This window comes from Dendrobium catenatum, unplaced genomic scaffold (assembly GCF_001605985.2).
Source record: "Dendrobium catenatum unplaced genomic scaffold, ASM160598v2 fragScaff_scaffold_243, whole genome shotgun sequence".
Taxonomy (NCBI): Eukaryota; Viridiplantae; Streptophyta; class Magnoliopsida; order Asparagales; family Orchidaceae; genus Dendrobium; species Dendrobium catenatum.
Window position 1 is genome coordinate 490,912 of NW_021318705.1, and position 15,914 is coordinate 506,825.

A 15,914-nucleotide genomic window follows, 5' to 3' on the forward strand; every position below is an offset into this window, starting at 1 on the left:
GATGACTAATGCTAACATATTTGTTGCTTTTTCCTAGAGAGTTTCTTTGACAACAAGGTTCTTTGTTATATTGATTTATTCAACAAATGCTTTCGAGCTTCATTGGAGGTCCTTGCGCCAATCGTTATCTTCTAATGGATGGCCATAAGATAGCTTGGGTCTTTTGATTAATTCCGTGATCACTATGATTCTCTCCCAGACTTTTGATGAGCTATGAATATTGTTTATGTTGAATTTTTGGATCACATGAGTTCAATTTGTTTTTCCCCTTTACTTGCTTTTTTTTAGGTGTTTTGTTTTGGGGTTTTTTTATTCTTTTTTAAATTAGGCTCCGCCCTGACTTTCCAAAAATAAAAAATAAAATAAAAAATAAAAGTTCCTGGCCGAACATTGGCATCAAAGGCCGCAGTACTGCTCGAAGCTGAAGCATCGGCGCCCACCGCGCAAAAAACGACAGCTCCAGCCTTCAAAATTCCTCGTCCTCATTCTTACTCGTTGACAGCGACGAGCAATAAAGAAATCCAAGTCACCTGGAATCACCCGGCCTTTGTTGCCCGCCTTTCCGTCCTCGGTTTTTGTCCTCAAGCGGATCCACTTACCACCTAATCCTCCACTTCCACAACCCTAATCCTTAAGTACACGCTCTCTCTCTCATAGACATCAGCAACAAGGCCCAGCCCCACACATCATCAAAGTCCGCTCCAACCAGGATTCCTGTCTCCATCGATTGCAAATTTTCTTCCACCAATCGCTATAAATGATCTAAAGGATCCCATCACCGCCCTTTCCATATGAATACCCCTACCTCCACTTCTGCCGAAGTGGACCAGGGAGCTGCGGATGCTGGAGGCGCACTAGAACTAAAAGCTCTCGACAGAACAGTGGCGGCGGCGGCGGCGGCGGTGGCGGTGGGAGAGGTGGAAGTCGGTGACGGAGGTGTAGAGATGGAGGCCGATAAGAAGGTAGCGGAGGAGGGTGATCGGCCGATGGATGTAGGGGATGGGCCTACGGCGTCCCCGGCTACCGTTTTTCGTATTCGGCTCAAGCAGCCGCCCTCCAATCTTCGACACAAGATGCGAGTTCCCGAGCTCTGCCGCAACTTCAGGTTTGCTTATTCTTTGCTTCCTCTTCTGATCGTGTGTAGAATTAGCAAATTTCGGAGTTGTGTGGTTGTTAGGGTTTGTTGGTTTTGTGTGATTATTCCGTCCTAAAAGAAATCGTAGAAACTGAAGGTGTTCCGATTGTGATTTCTGCGAAGTGAATAAAATGAAGAATGACGGAGTTGGGTGTGTAGCTTGAAGTTGAGAATTATGTCTATATATTAAGGCAGGACTTTAGGCGTTTTTATTATGCCTGTATTTTACTTGTTTGCTCTTAGTTTAGTTTCGTTATTGAAAACGCAGCTGATTTGTGCTAATCAATGGTATCTGAGAAGTCCTTACTGATTGAAAATTTATGTTTCTCTTGTGGCAGTGCGGTTGCTTGGTGTGACAAGCTGAATGCTATTGCTTGTGCGTCGGAGACATGTGCAAGAATCCCTAGGTTTTTTTTTCTGAAAGAATTATTTTGCATTTTTATGGCCAGAATACTCAGTTAGCTTGCAGAGTTCTACATTGCCTTCGTTAATATGTATATGATTTCTCCTTATTTTTTATACTGATGTTATAAAGATGGGAACTATGTTTATGCAAGGAGAGGCAGAGGGAGTAAGTTACCTTTTCCTGTTATTAATTGTGGCTTGCTATGATTTAATAGTTGGAAACATTATTTTTATAATGTTGATTTGTTTTTGGAGTCATAGAAAGATATGCTTGTGGGTCCGAGACATGTGCAAGAATCCCTAGGTTTTTATCCGCAAGATGATTTACTTCTCATATTATGCCCAGAATATTGAGTTAGCTTGTAGAGTTCTAGAGTTCCTTAATGTACTTTTTCTTTCTTCTCTATACCGATGTTAACTATGTTCATGCAATGAGAGGGAGCAGGTTCTCTTTCCCAGTTGTTAATAACCACGCCACCAATTGCAGCTTGCTATGATGCAGTAGTTCGAAACATTATTTTTAAATGCTGAATTGTTTTTGGAATCATAAAATAATATGCTTGCTTTAAGCTCCTCATTAGTGTATAAATAACTAGGAACCATTGTTTGTTCATTATTATATTTACTCTGTTCCTCTTAATTTAGTCCAAGATGATGACCATCTCGATGTGATGAAATCTATTTATTCAGACATATCAACAATGATGTTTTACTCTAGGTTACATTGATGCTTTGTAAGTCATATTCAGTGTGTTCTTTATATCTTGGGCAGGGCAGATTGGACATCTTGTGAATCATTTTGTGAGTACAATCAATATTTAATTTATTGATTTCAAGTTTAGCTCATGCATGTCCAAATGTTGCTTATTGCTTTTTTTTCCCCATTAAGGGAGGCAAAGGTTAGAGTAGCTCAAGTGGAAGATAAGATTAGAGAGAGTCGCCTTAGATGGTTTGGTCAAATTAAACGGAGGCCTTCCGATGACCTGATTTGGAAAGTTGAGGTTTTAGATTTGTCTTATGTTAAGAAAGGTAGAGGTATACATAAAAAGACTTGGTTAGAAAATATTAGAAATGATCTTTCTTTATTAGATTTAAATGAGAATTTAGCTTTTAACAGGATACAATGGCGAAAAAGGATCCCACGTAGTGGGACAAAGGCTTGATGTTGTTGTTGTTGTTTCTTTATATTTTCCCATTAAGGGAGGCATTTCATCTTTTAGTGTTCCCATAAGATTATGATTTTATTTTTTAGGTTGAAATTGCATCATTTGAGTGATAAGATATGCTTAGTTTGTGAGATAATATTCAGCATGACTATGTGTTTTCCCATTGTATCATTATGGGATAGTTTGATCTTTAGCTAGCTCTTGAACTTTGTTGCTATAATTTTGCAAGTCAGTATCTTTTGAAATTATCTTGGCTTCTTTCATATCATATGCAGATAATGAATTCACCACCTTGTTTTGACTATAAAACCGTAGTTACATATATTCACCTTCTTTATCTTGGAGGTATACACTCATGATCATGAATGCATAGCTGTATGGATAGATAAATGCACACATTTTATCGTTGAGCTTAATTATTTTTGTCAAGAAGCAATTCTAGCCCTTAGAACTGTTGAAACTAAATTCAATGAGACGGTGCTAAGCATTTATTTTGTATTTACTTTTTAGAACTGCTTTATAAATTGTTATTCTTGTTAAAATTTATCAAATTACAAATCTCTTAGCTTATAACAGCAAGAGATTTATAAATCTGTTATTTGAATTAAAAGAGGTGAATTTTTAGAATTCCTTCACTTAGGTCCCTCCACTTGCTAGAGTCCCTTAATATTGTCTTGGTATCTATCTTATGAAATGTTTGTCACCGAAAGATTGTTAAAAGTTATCTACTTTAAGAGCCAAATCATTCAAATGAGAAATTCATGCGTCTCCTTACACCCCAATTGCTACCCTAGTCATATATTTGTGTCAGTGGGGATAATCTATCGCACTCTCTCTATAAACCCCCAAACTACTTTTTTTGTTTGGATTGAGTTGGAGTTTGTTGCTAGCCAAGGTTTTTTTGCCAAAAATAAATTTGAAAATAGCTCACAGGAAGAATTATGTGATCATGTTGAACAACAAAGATCAATAAGTAAATACATTCTATTGAGTTGAGAGACAATTAGAAAAAGAAGGGCCTGCAAAGTCCGTGAGCTCCCCATATTTGAGGGCCGGGGCAGGTTTGACGTATGCAACCTTACTCTTGCATTTTGGAGAGGATGCTTGATGAGGACATCGAAGATCAACGGCTATGATCGTGTCTATTTATTTTCATGTATTTTATTTGTTATTTGTACTTTTCCATTTTTACCCTCACTTGAGGGCTTTGTTTTATGTTTGCCTTAGGGGCAATTATGTCTTTTTATTTTCCCTCATGTATTTGGCTATTTAAGCCCTCCCCTTCCTCTTGGAAAGGATGATGATTGATAAATGAAAATTTCTACTTTATTGATTTGGGATTTAATTAATCTTGCCACCTAGGCAAGTACATGGCATTTACGTTTCACATCAATGCTTCTAGGAATTGGGCCCATGGCTATACCCACAATATGCTAATGAATTATATGAAGGAATTTGAGAAGATGTGCACACATGCAGTTTTTTGACTTTCAGAACTATGGGCTTAAAATATCTTATCATGTCAAGGTTTTGATATAAATCTTCTTTGAAAATTAAATTATTAGCTAATTATGCCAAGACAGTTGGTCTTGCAAATCTAAGAAACTGCAATAGTAATTATTCTGAGTTTTCTATTAAATTATGTTATTTATTATTGAGCTTAATGAGAAATGTATTAATAAATATGTATTATCATAATAATTATTTATAACGACCACAAGGAACTTGTTACATTTTTTATGAAAGCTCTTCAAAGTATAATTTTTTTTTGAAATTTAAATTAGTATAAATTATAAATTCTTGGAATTTTGTTTTTGATAGAAATGTGTAATTTAAGCATCCATTATGGTACAACCCCTTGCCAGCTTTCATTTTATTTATTACAGACTTTTTCCATTTCAAATCTTCAATCCACCTTCTACCCAGACCATACAATGCTTCAGCTATAGAGAGAGAAAGATTAATGGGGTAAAATATTGAAAGAGAGAGGGAGGAATGACTTTCCATTGTGGACAAAATGATGAAAAGCTGATTGTTTTAGTGGTTTAGGAGAGCAACAAGTTTGCCAACGAGGAAACCTGCACTAATTTTTGTAATTCTTCATTTTAAATTTATTTACTAATCCAATGAAACCATAAAAATCTTTTTCTGGACACATGAAAAGCATCAATGGTTTGTTTCTCCTTTGCTTCTCTCTCGTGACTCGCGACTCCCGACTTCGAGCACGGCTTCTATTTTTTATTTCGCTCTTCTCTCCCCCAAACGAAGACCGCCCATGGCAGATATTTATTGTAACCTTCCAAATGAGACGACAAACAAAATTATCTTAATTTAGGCCCTCGCCCCGTGAATAAAATTTCTTGCTCTCCCACCGCTTGTACACACTTTCACAGGCAGAGATAAAGAGAATCCCACATCAAAGACATTTTGAATAGCAAAATGCTATTTTAATCAAATTACAATGCTAAAATAATGAGAGTTTCTTTTGTATTGAAGTGGATATGATTTTTATTCTTCAAAATTTTATTGAGGTAAAAGCATCATAATGAAGAATATGTAACATCCACGAGTGTCTTTCTCAATTGCTAGCTTGTTTCACCTTAGTGATCTTCGAAGCTAGTCTACCCTGAGAGTAGGGTTGATTAGATGTTTGAGAATTCTTGTCGAGGTCTTGACTGAGATATGAGATAATCGATTATAAATAGCCGAGAGCAATTTCAAAATAGCCAATTAAAAATTCTTAGGTGGTGTATTTACAATGCTTCAAAGATGCTGTCATATTCTCTCGATAGGCTTGAATTATGTGGAAGCTATTTATAGTTCACGCATTTTGCTATGGTATTAATTCTTCTAGTTGCTCTGCTATTCTTAAATGTTTATTTGAGGAAGAGTTATGGGTCACACATATGGAAGACCTAGGAAATTATTTTATGAAAGAAATAATTAGGCTAATCAAGAACAAAAGGTTCTTTTACTACGATATTGTCTAAATTCTTTATATGTTTAATCATTGACTAATTTTAATGAACGGGGCAATGAGATTGGAAGTACAACAAGAATTGCTTCTCAATAGTATTTTATCCTTTGTCAAAGTTGATAATTTGGGACCTCGTATAAAGGTTAGGAACTGGCATTCTATTTACCTTCAATTCAGTTCCTCTCTGGGATGAAAGTGAGGCACTCCATTGATTTTATCATTTCTTGTTCGATCCCTTGGTCAAGTTTGCTTCTTTTTGGGCTTATATCTGTGTGATATTTGAGGAGAGTGCTGTTTATATGCATATGTTTCATGTGGCAACTTTTTTGCTTGGTTAATACTTAATAGCACCTCTATATATAATTTTTTTCATAGTTACTCTTTTAGGATAAACAAAAGAGAAGTAAGAAAATGTTTACTTAATGATCTTCTAATTTATCATCACATTTGAGAGGTCTCCTTTCCATTCTGAAGAAGATTATATTTACTTACAAAGCATGCCCATCATTTCTCCATGATTATCCCTTTTATGCTAAATAAGGAGAAGTAAGAAAATGTTGTTTACTCAATGATCTGCTAATTTATTTACTTGTTTGTGAGGTTTTTATACAGTTGTGACCTATATTATGTACTCACAAAACATGCTGATCATTATAGGCATTTATTTGTTGCAACTGACATTGTGTTTTTTGGTATTCTATAGCTCTAATGCGACTCTTCCATTTTGGGTACCAATCCACATTTTAAACCCTGAGAGGCCAACAGAATGTGCTGTATTCAATGTTAAAGCTGGTATGATATACTCTTTTCTAATCATATTTTCAATATTCATTTATTCCTTATTGAATCAATTTGATTGAGTTCTCATTTTTTTGCATGCATATTTTTTTTTTTGATCTTTTACTTCTATAATCCAAAATATCTACCCTTATTTACAGGTAATTTTTAGTTTTTTTTTGTGTTCCTCAAAATATAGTCTTATCACTTATTTCTATCATTTCTTCTGAACGCATTTTTGTATCTTCCATTCAATCGTAGCATTAATTTATTTTATTATTATTTACTATTTATTTTAAGTTTACAAAATATTTTATTTAAGTGCAATAATTTTGTTATGGTTCAATTTTTTGATGCTCAAACCATTGGATATATATGATGGAATTATTTTCGTAGGATACTTATGAAATTTCCTACTTATGAAATTGATTGATAGTGGAATTTGTAGCTAAGAGCAGTGATTTGAGGTGAATGCTAGTTTATGTCATATATGTATTCTATACCGATGACTTATCTTGGCTTGCTAAACTTTTTAATATTTTTTTGAAGACTAAAAAGATGCCAAATGAGTGGTGTATTGGTTCCTATTTTTAAGAATAAAAGTGATGCACAAGAGTGTACGAATTATAGAGAAATGAAGTTAATGCGTCATACATTAAGACTATACGAGAGAGTAATTGAACATAGGTTACAAATTGATTCTAATGTTTCTCAAAATCAATTTGTATTCGTGTCGGATAGGTCTATTATAGAAGCTATTCATTTATTGAGAGGTTTGATGGAGAAGTGTAGAGAGGATAAGGAGGATGTACATATGATATTTATTGATTTAGAGAAAACATATGATAGAGTTCCAAAAGAAGTATTATGGGAGTTCTAGAAAAGAAAGGAGTTAATAATGCTTATATTCAAGTTATTAAGGATATGTATGTAGGATCTGTTACTTGTGTTCAAACAAAAGGTTATTTGACCAAGTATTTTTATATTTCAGTAGGATTACATCAATGATCAACTTTAAGCCCATTTCTTTGTGCTTTAGTTATGAATGTTCTTACCAGACATTTGCAAGAGGATGTAACTTGTTGTATGTTTTTTTGTTGATGATATTAATCTTGTTGATAAGACTAGGGAGGGAGTTGAAGGGAAACTTGAATTTTGGAGGTCAACTTTAGAGTATAAAGGTTTTCGTTTGAGTAGATTTAACGTACATGGATTGTAATTTTGGTAGTAATAGATCTAATGGGGGATTGTGGCTTTGGGTAATCAAGTCATTAAAAAGAGTACACGTTTTATATATCTTGGGTCTATTGTTCAAAGTGATGATGAAATAGATGATGATATTATTAGTAGAATTCTAGTTGGATGGTTTAAGTGGAGGAATGCATCGGGCTTGTTGTGTGATAGAAAATTACCCATCAAACTTAAGGAAAAATTCTATAAGATGGTGGTGAGACCTGCAATGCTTTATGATGCAAAGTGTTAGCTATTAAAAGTGAAGCATAAAATTAATGTTGCAAAGATGAGGATGCTCAGGTGAATGAGTGGCTATTTGAGCAATGGAGCTTGTGCCAATTTTAGGCACTATAGAGGTTAGGTAGTGTTGACTAAATATCTTTTATAACATGTTTAACTCTTCTTCATTGAAATGATTAGATAGCAGTTTTGGTTGATCATCATTGGTGACAGAAACTACGATCTTCTTTGTTTGAAATTTCTTACTAGGTTTCCAGTCAACAGGCTTTCCATGAAGGTTCAGACAATTTTGCTTTATGTTCTGCTTTGCGGCATAGATCACATAAAGACCTAGTTTTTTGAGTGTGATCATCGTTAGAAAAAGTTTTACCTTTTTTAACAAGGGCCGATCCCTCTGGAATTATTGAAACATGGTGCTCTTAATGTCTCATCAAATATTTCTTGCAACTTTCTTCTCTGTGAACTTTAGAGAAGGCTTCTGGTATAGATTGCAAGTTTTTAATCCCAATAATTTATCCTTTTATTGCATTGTGATTCTTTTTAAGTTCAAGGAAAAAAATGGACACTTAAGCATTTCCAACTATCTTATGGTACTTGACTGAATCATTTGGGCATTCCCGATCAATTTCTTCAAATACATCCAATTATTGCCCAGGCCTATTGAGGATATTGTGCTAATGGGTGAGAAAAGATCATAGAGAAATTACCTTTTAGAAGATCATAAGAGAAATTTTAATTGTAAGGAGTTCTTCAATATTTTTATTAGCAGAGAAGGTGATAGTGGTGGGTAGTATTTTTCGTGAGATTAATATATAGAAATTGTTATGGATCTTTAATTTGATATTTAGAGAGGCTTTTTTGAGTTTACGGTAGAATGATGAGGGTTTAGAAGGATATATTAGTAGGAATGCTAAAACTAGTCTAGTTTTGGCTGATTTGGAATATTACTTTAGATAATAACTTTTATGTGGTATAAATGGCTGTAATTGATGGTGGAATGTTAGCTTAGACTGTGAACTTATGATATGGAACTAATTGTAGAGATTGATTGAATTTAAGAGGATGTCGAAGTGTATGTAATAAGACTTGGTCCAAGTATGTCCTAGTTGGGCTGATGACTATGGGGACATGTTTAGAATAAGTTTTGAGTTTTGGTTGATGGTTTATTGGTTTAAAAGGATGCAAGAGTTGGGAAGAGTTTAGAATAAGTGTTAAAGATGAATAATGAATAATATAAAAATAATAAAGATAACCATCTAATCACAGTAAAGAAAAGACATATACTTGAAGCCACCGAGCACTAAGTAAATTAAGAGCATTTCTCTACAAAATTATTTCATTCCAAAATTAAGAATTACAAAGCATTTCAGCTCATATTTATAAGCATTAGTAGACTATTAAACAATTACTTTTTGAGGAAAAAAAGTAGAGGCAAAATGGGTGGTAGGTTGACATTATTGAGAAAATGTTTTGACCACTTAATTTTAATACATAATCCCTACCTAACATTTGTTTGAAAAAAAATGTTATAAAAAAAAGAGGAAGATTGGATATTACAATTTATTCACAGGATTCATTTGATAATTAATACGAGTACCGCCAATTCCTAGTGGAGCCATGCAACAATTGTAACATAAATATTCGCAACATTGAGCAATGGAAGTTCATTGGTTGCAATGAAAGTTCATTGGTCCAAGAATAGCAGCTATCAATATTTTCTATGACTGCAACAATTATATATATTACAATTATTTATTTATGTGAGTAACTACACGCTTCAAGCGACGATAGAATGTGAAAAAAAAGAAGCCGAATTGTTCAATTCAAACTAAAGTTTATATTCCGCGGTTGTTCACTTTTCATAGGAATAGCAATTTATATGAGCAATTTAATGTATTACTGCAATTAACATGAATTTATGTAAGCAATCCACAATGCTAAATGACACGACTACACGTTTCCACTTCCAGTCCAAAATAACTGCTCGATCTCAAATAAAAAAGGGGAATGAACGAGAGGGACTTACGCAAGCAGCTTTCGACCTTCTACAATTGTCTGCACTATTTTAACCGGATCGAACGATCGTTCCTTCCAACCTCGCTGCCTCTCTCTACCTAGTTGCAATCAAGTCGCTACCCCGCATCCAATCGCGGAACTCGCATGAACCGCGAGTCGTCCGTCTTTGGCAACCTTTTCGTCCAACTCATGCTACCGAGCTTCACGATACCCATGAATCCGCCTCAATGAGAGTCATAAATAGACTGCGTATAGTCCGCCTCCTTTGTAAACGATCCCTCCTGGTTGCAGCTAAAGCCTTCGATCCAACCATATCAGAAGAATCTCGAACAACATGCCTCCAATTTGATTCCGAAGACTGTTGATCCCTACCTGTAGTTTCTTTACGCGAAAGGCATTAGGCTGTTTGGCCTTGATCCCACCTGCCCTATACACAATCAAGCCACCAGACTCCCTCTCTGGTCTTCGTTCGTCTGATCCATTCCACACGCTCGAGCTTTTTGCTTGTTTCTTGATTTGAAACGGTAAAGGAAAAAGAAGAGGGCTTTACTATATAATTAATTATTATTATTAATAAAATAAAAATTATAATAATTATTATTATAATTAATGATAATAATAATAATATTAATAATACTATGGAAAGATGGCGTAGAAATTGCGAATGGAAGATTTGAAGATGATTCTGAGGTTGATATGTCCCTTGAAACTCTTGGTCGTAGATTATTGATCTGGCTGAGCGGATTAAAAGGGCAAGTGCCCTCTCAAACCTTCCCTTAACAGGGAGGAAAAATTATTATGTGCGGATGTCGAATTCCGTCCAGAGGCCAACTAGAATGCGCCATGTCACCCCTTCGCTGTGTACAAAGGCTCGGTACCACTGACGTGGTTGCATTTGATTCGCCTCCGGACGTAGAGCTGCGTCCGACCTTCACACAGAATAATTTATCCACAGTGAGGGGCACCAGAAGGTTGCCGAAGTCCCAAGAAGACACTGAAATACTACGATCACCGAATTAGAGGACTCCAAGACCGATGCTAGGGTCGATTCGCTCCCTGTAGCCCTAGCTGTCGACTTGATCCGGCCGAGCGAACCTGAAAGCCCAACCACCTCTCACGTTGAGAGGGGATGTCGGGGGTTGTCAGAATTTCTTAAAATCTTAGGGAACGATTTGCGAGCTTTATTTAATATTAAATATCTTTAAACTAATTAATTTCTAATTTAACTAATTAATTAACTAAGTAACTAATCAATTCAAAATAAAATTTAACTAATTGATTAATTAATTAATTCAATCAAAATTAAAATTAAATTTATAACCAATTAAATATTTGATTAACTCAATTTGATTAATAACTAAATAATTTAAAAACAAAATTTAAAATTCACAACTTAATTGAACTAATTATATTGAGCCAGAGAAATTTAATTAATCAATTAAATATTAATTAAACAATTAATTAGTTTAAAGCCTAATTAAAACTTTAATTAATTTAAAATTAAAACTATAATTTAATTAAACTAAACAATTTAATTAAAAAATAAAAAATGATTAAATACATTTAAAATAAATTAGTGGGCCGAGAGTTTAATTTTAATTTAAAATTTAAACTCTAAATTAAACTAAATTAACAAATAAATTTAAAAATGCAAGTAGAAAACACTGAGGGAAGAAGCACTCTGGTAATTTTTTCATTTTTGATTGAAATTAGAAAACATAGAAAGAACAATGTTCACATTATTCAAACCTAAGTACAATACACACAAACTAAAATCTAAACGCGTAAAACAAAAAATAATCATAAAACTGAAAGGAAGCTCCGAAAATTCTTACCTAAACCCCATCTGCTCTTGGCAAGCTCCAGCTCTTGGTAAACCTTACAGCTGCGAGCTTCAGCGCCTGCAACTATTAGTCACAAATACATGCAAACAAATAGACAAAGTTAGCGTAGGGTAAACAAAACTTGTACTAGAATGAATAGAACATGTATTAAAACAAGTATGTACTAAAACAAAGAGGTACTAAAACAAAAATGTACTTAACAAACAAGTAGGTAAAGCTAATACTATAGGTAAAATTAGTGTTGAAAGAAAATTAAAATTGTAGGGAAAACAAAGTGTTGGAAACAAAGTAGTAAGGCTAAAACAACGGTACTAAAGCAAAAGATAAGCTATTAAAGTAGGAAAGTAAAGCACTGTAGGTAAAACACTAGTGCTGGTGTCAAAGCAATGAAGGGTGCAAAGCTAAGTGCTTGTTGCTAAAAACCCGCTAAGCTAAAAACCTGCTAACCTAAAGTTCAACCGACAACTTCTAATGTAAGTTATAAGTCCGAATTTAGGGAAAATCTCTAGGTAAAAGCAACCTAATCATAAACCTGCTACACGGAAAACTTTGAAGGGAAGCTGTGAGACCCACTACTTGGTCCACTTTAATAAAAGCCTTAAGATCTGTTATCTGTGCTACTTCTAAACAAAGTTGTAAGACTCGCTACAGGAGCTACTTTTGATAAAAGCCATAAGCCATAACCCCAAATCTAAGTCAAATAACTTGGTGACTTCTAAATGAAGTCATAAATTCGAAACTAAATTAAATATTGGGTATTCTAACAGATTTAAACCCTAAACTATGATAAAATTAAAATCACACCTATCAACTTCAGTTTACTTGGGATCCTTAAGAGGAGTCAGCCCATGCCTGCTAATCTAATTCCTTGGACACTACGATAAACAATTGTTAGTGTTGGTAAGACTAAAACTTATGATATTCTTTGGATGATAAAACCATGGGATCTTGATTGGGTCTATGACTCTATGTTCATCCCCCCTCAACCAAAATTAAAACTGTTGCACGTCTAAACATTGATTCATCCTTAATTAAGAGTTATCTTCTACGCGTTAGGTGGGATGATTAACTATAAGGGATTGCGCTCATAGGAAGTGAAACCCCAGAACTAAATAAACCTTGATGCTCATAGGGGGAAATCTGATTAATTTAGAATCTAATCTACCTCGGAGAAAATGGGGCCTAAAGCTTGCTAAATCCGGTTTCGTGCCGTAGCGCCATCTTTTCCTGAGCGAAAACTATATTCTAGCATGTCATGTTTTTAGATAAAAAATAAAATATAGATTATATTTAATATATTTGAAATTATGAGCTCTTAATTGGGCTCTTGATTAAGCTCTTGTAATTTGATATTGTATTTGAGTTTTGATCTTAGGCTCTTATAGTTGTGTTTTTGGCTTGATTATCTTCATCCACGTGATGTGCTACATCAATCGATTTCCTTGGCAGTGTAACATTTCTTTTACTATTTTATAGAACATAAAAATTGATCCAATGTCATTATCCATGGTATTGATTATCCAACACAACCATATTGACAAGGGAAACATGAGCACATGAGGTACTAATCAAGTGGAAGGGTTTTCTAGAGTACGCCACATGGGAGCCATACCCGATGATCAGGAGATAATTCCCATCTTTCAAGCTTGAGGTTAAGGTGCGTCAGGGGGGGGGGGATATTGATACGACAAGAGCAACAGGAGAGGGGTGCGACTTGGACCAACCCAATCGGCTGGTTTAGCAGAAGTTGAACCAGCCATAGGGCTAGGTGGAACTTGGAGCAGGAACCAGGGAATTTTCAACCCCCCTTATGAATCCCAAGTTCCCCACAAAGCTGTAATTCATTATATGAGGAGGAGGAATCAAGGGATAGATGTTTATGAAGGTTTTAACTTGTTTAAGAAGGGTTTAATTTGCATTATTGTATGATTAGGGCTATTTAAGGAGTTTGGTCTATAGTTAGTATATTTTGTTTGCTGAAATTATTCTAGGGTTTGTTTAGTGTTCTTAGTGGCTGCTAGGATTTGTGGAAGAGTTGATTTACCTCTCGAATAGTAGATTACTTGTATCTTTTTTTTTCTTGTTAAAGAGATAATAAAAAACTAGCTCCTATTTTTGTGTCCCTGCAGTTTCTACTTGTCTACTTTGCTATTTTTACTTCCAAGACGCATCAAATTAATATATCTCTACTCCACACTCCTGACCTGAATTTGTAATCTAACACTAAATACCAAATATTCTATCCTGATTGTACACTACATCAATTTTACCTAAGCATCTTTATTTCATATGAAGGTCAACCATATATTGGTTTTTTATTTTTTTTTATTTTGAGTTGACTTGGTGCTTTCAAATTTTACATTCATTGTTTTTTGGAGTTCTCAATTGTCATGGTCTTTTGAAGTTTGTTCTATTCTAATTGTATTTGAACAGATTCCCCACGAGATTTTGTTCAGTTTATTGAATGGTCGCCGAAGTCTTGCTCCCGTGCACTGTTGATTGCTAATTTTCATGGCAGAATCACCATATGGACTCAACCTTCACAGGTAACCATTTGGACATCTATATCTTTCTTCAAGTGTGATCCTCACAGACCATCAATAAACCTATTTAATTTCCTAGCTGGGCAGGCCTGGGTTGAATATATTTGTGAAAAAATTATGTCCATCTCATAAATGCAACTGCCGCCTTTTCTTCTATTTGTTATTCTTTCTGCAGTTTTTTCTTCTACTTCTCTTGTGCATGTTGTGGGTCATTGATTAGTATTTCGGGCAAATTGCATAGGTGAAATAGTCTTTGTGTGTGTAAACCGATTGTTATTGGTTGATGTCACAAAAGGATGCTTCCTTTTTTTCTTCTGTTTTGTTAATTTCTTGTAAAAGATGTTGGCAACTCTTTCAAGTTATGATGCAACTTTCTTTTGCTCTGTTTGTTGGCTCTTAATATTTTATCGACCTATGTTAGGGTCCAGTTCATCTTGTTCGAGATGTCAGTTCTTGGCAATGTGAATATGAATGGAGGCAAGATCTTGCAGTTGTCACTAAATGGTTATCAGGAATGACAGCGGTATGCTATTTGTTTTCCTCTTATCTTTTAATTGATGGTTTGAGGATGCTATCAGTTATTGTTTACATGTCAGTTATGTTTCAGAGAATATCAACAAGGATTTAAAGCTGTTTTAAATTTCATATATTGATAGAACCTGGGGCTGCATGTACATTGACTACCTATACTGTTGAACTAAAACACCCTACTTATACCTTGAAATCTGTAAGTCTAAAACTGTGATATAATCAGCATCTTCAGCTAAGAAATTGAAATAATATATTGATGGGAATCTACATTGTTTTTTCTCATCAGAAATGTTGCATCAAATAATGATTTGAGCTAACTTTATTTAATTTTAATTTTTTTATAGTTGTGGTAGTTAGGGATATGCTTGTGAGGACGGGCATGAGGGACATGCTTATGTTTCTTAATATTTAGTTCGCGTAAATGATTGGCATGAACTCTGGTTAGTTTTTGTTGTGGGTATGCTCAATTTCAACATTGTTATTATTGCCTTGAATTTTCAATTTTTATAATGGGCTAGGTTATAAAATTATGTTAGGATCTTGGAATGTAGATTCCCATACAGACAAATTAATGAAATTAATTGATATTTTGATTCATAGGAAGATAAATATTCTATGCATTCAAGAAACTAAATGGGTGGGAGAGAAGGCTATGGTGATTGATACTTTAGGGTTTAAACTTTGGTATTCCGGTAGGATTCGTACTTGAAATGGTGCTTGTGTGATTATATATAAGGGTTTGAAAGACAAACAACAACAACATCAAGCCTTTATCCCACTACGTGGGGTCGGCTACAAAAATCCTTTTTCTCCATTGTGTCCTATTAAAGGTCAAATTCTCGTTTAAATCTAATAAAGAAAGGTCATTCCTAATATTTTTTAACCAGGTCTTTTTAGGTCTGCCTCTACCTTTCTTAACATAAGTCAAATCTAATACATCTACTCTCCTAAACGGGTCATTGGAAGGCTACCGTTTTATGTGACCAACTCATCTAAAGCGACTCTCTCTAATCTTATCTTCTACTGGAGCAACTCCAACCTTTTCAC

At 34.6% G+C, this 15,914-nt stretch overlaps 1 protein-coding gene across 2 annotated transcripts in view; it reads left to right on the forward strand.

Moving 5' to 3' along the window:
* Positions 1-651: 651 nt before the first annotated feature.
* The window catches only part of LOC110094689 (mediator of RNA polymerase II transcription subunit 16), a 71,479-nt gene continuing 56,216 nt past the window's right edge, over positions 652-15,914 (forward strand). Inside the window, exons 1-5 of one of the 2 annotated variants that reach the window (XM_020819979.2) lie at positions 652-1,105; positions 1,474-1,542; positions 6,387-6,475; positions 14,227-14,339; positions 14,758-14,859. In XM_020819979.2, the coding sequence (XP_020675638.1) occupies positions 792-1,105; positions 1,474-1,542; positions 6,387-6,475; positions 14,227-14,339; positions 14,758-14,859 (687 nt within the window). In that variant the 5' untranslated portion in view covers positions 652-791. Of the gene's footprint in view, positions 1,106-1,473; positions 1,543-1,824; positions 1,845-6,386; positions 6,476-14,226; positions 14,340-14,757; positions 14,860-15,914 lie in introns of those variants that run through there. The other variant, XM_028693224.1, reaches the window with a different exon arrangement.